The 2,189-nt window shown below is 34.1% G+C and overlaps 1 protein-coding gene across 4 annotated transcripts in view; it reads right to left on the bottom strand.

Annotated features, from left to right (window-relative positions):
- Positions 1-511: 511 nt before the first annotated feature.
- LOC119592103 (KIF-binding protein-like) overlaps positions 512-2,189 on the bottom strand; it is a 13,744-nt gene continuing 12,066 nt past the window's right edge. For all 4 annotated transcript variants that reach the window (XM_037940926.1, XM_037940933.1, XM_037940941.1 and 1 more), the window contains exons 10-11: positions 1,869-2,019; positions 512-1,669 (exon numbers count right to left, since the gene is read on the bottom strand). In XM_037940926.1, coding sequence (XP_037796854.1) covers positions 1,544-1,669; positions 1,869-2,019 — 277 coding nt within the window. In that variant the 3' untranslated portion in view covers positions 512-1,543. The remainder of the gene's footprint in view (positions 1,670-1,868; positions 2,020-2,189) is intronic.

The raw sequence follows: 2,189 nt of genomic DNA, 5'->3' as shown, positions 1-2,189 counted from the left end.
TTTCTCACACCATATTGAGCCATGTGCCTTGCATTGTATGTAGTCAGCTGTTCTAGTGAAAAACTAGGAGTGCAGGAAACATTCACATACCCTGTTCTTTATGCTTTAAGCTGTGGCATACACATTTGAGGCTTAAAAGCGACATTAAAGCTATGCTTAAGGGGCTATATCTCTTCAATGATCACAGGGCCAGACATGCAACCAGCTGTTTAACACACACAATCAAAAGCAGGCACCTGCATGTGACATGGATACTTGACACTTTGCATTTAGACCAAGTTCACCATAACCTGATTAGATGTCAATTGGGATAACTGGATTAAAACGACCTACACAGTGGTATAAAAGAAAGTATGTTCTACTATAGTGTAGTTTCCAGAGCTAAAGAGTTATAAATTAGATAATTAACAAACAAGAGACATGATCATATAAGCATTCAACCTAATTGCTTACTTACTGTGTTTGCAAACTGTTTACATGAACCCAAACAAAGAAGTTGAAAAGAACCCTATAATTTATAGAGGCTGTTTATTTCATTTTCCTCATTTATACAAGAAGTACCTTTCAAAGATCAGCTTTTCTCTGTATGTCAAACATTACACAGCTACTTGAAAGTAATTCTATTTGATCAACTCCAAAAATGACTAATGCATGCAACGGTATTCTAATGATGCCTTCATGGCCTCAAATATTATAGATTTCTAAGAACAGCCAAATGATTATATATACTTGGTATATTAAAAAAAAAGTTATGTAACTGAAAATAACATATCAGAACAGAGGCAGAATATATAAAAAAAAATCACGCAAATAACTTTTCTAGGTAAATGGTGAAAACTCTTGTTTATCCCCTCTCCTCTATACAGCAGCTTGCTAGAATTTTCATATAATTTCTTGAAAAATAGCTATAATATATAATTTCTCTATTTTATAGCTACAAAATACAGATAACTCTTGCCTAAAACTCATTACCACATATTAAGCTAACATAATTTGAGTTATGCTTATCCAAACAGCAAGATATATTTGCCCAAAATCTCGAGTTGAAGTACATTAAATCACACTTAAGCAGTATATTGATCATTACAGAATTACAGCAAGCTTTATATATCACATATTTCACATCATATATTTATTCTGCAACTAATCATCCATATAGGGTAAAAGATGCTGAAAAAATCCTATCCTTAGCTAAGTGTTTCTCATGGGTTGTAACTTGCCATATATTACATAGTCATCAATATCTTTATACCTTGAAATTTCACTTGTTATATCTCTAGTTTAAAACATATTGACCAAGTATAAAGTGCTATCTTTGTAAAATCTAACTCTTTATCATTGCATCCCAACAAAATCCCATCTCTTTTGCTTAACAACCAATTTTGAAACAACAAACTCCTAATACAAATTCATCACCTCCCCAGTATGGAATGTCAACTTGAAACACTCTCACCACATTCATGCACTTTTCACATCACAACCATATCTGCAAGATTTTTAATGAAATCAAAGTTCTTTGGTTTCCTAGGAGTCAGGTAGTTTATCAACACTGAGCCCTGATCTGCTCCATCTTGAGAGGCAAGAGCTGGACCATTTCCCGACAGATGGCCAATTCTTGGGCTACAACCGATTCACAGTCTGGATTTTTTTCACAGTATGCCACTACCCTCTGCAACAGAAATTGATATTTACATATGCATAAACAGTGAATTCTTTCTGAACTAAATAGAAATATATGAGTGATTTCAAATTGTTATAGAAACTCTAAATTGAAATATTAGGACATCATTTGATAGAAACAAAAGTAACAAAATCTGTTAAGTTACCAAAACATACTTAAATTTATTAATTTTCAACTAAACACTCACCTTGTAATTCTGGAGAGAGTGGGCAATATTCTGGAGCCGACTTTGGGGGGACGGAGAAACAAGCTTCGACCATAAACGACCCAAGTGGAACCAAGCAATCAGTGCTGGCCTTACGGAATCCTCCGAGTACTTCTCTGGCTGTTCTCCACTCCTGCATCCAGGGTGAGGTTTAAACTTTAAAATCAAGATCACCACTACATTTTTAAGATCCCTTAGAAAACATATAAGGTTGTCACCCTGCTAACCTTAAGTTTTGTAAACCCGTACCTCTTCACATCCATTTCTGTCACTTATTTTTTTTATTTTCAATTTTTAAAAAAA

This window comes from Penaeus monodon, chromosome 3 (assembly GCF_015228065.2).
Source record: "Penaeus monodon isolate SGIC_2016 chromosome 3, NSTDA_Pmon_1, whole genome shotgun sequence".
NCBI lineage: Eukaryota > Metazoa > Arthropoda > Malacostraca > Decapoda > Penaeidae > Penaeus > Penaeus monodon.
This window is presented reverse-complemented; position numbering and strand designations above follow the sequence as displayed.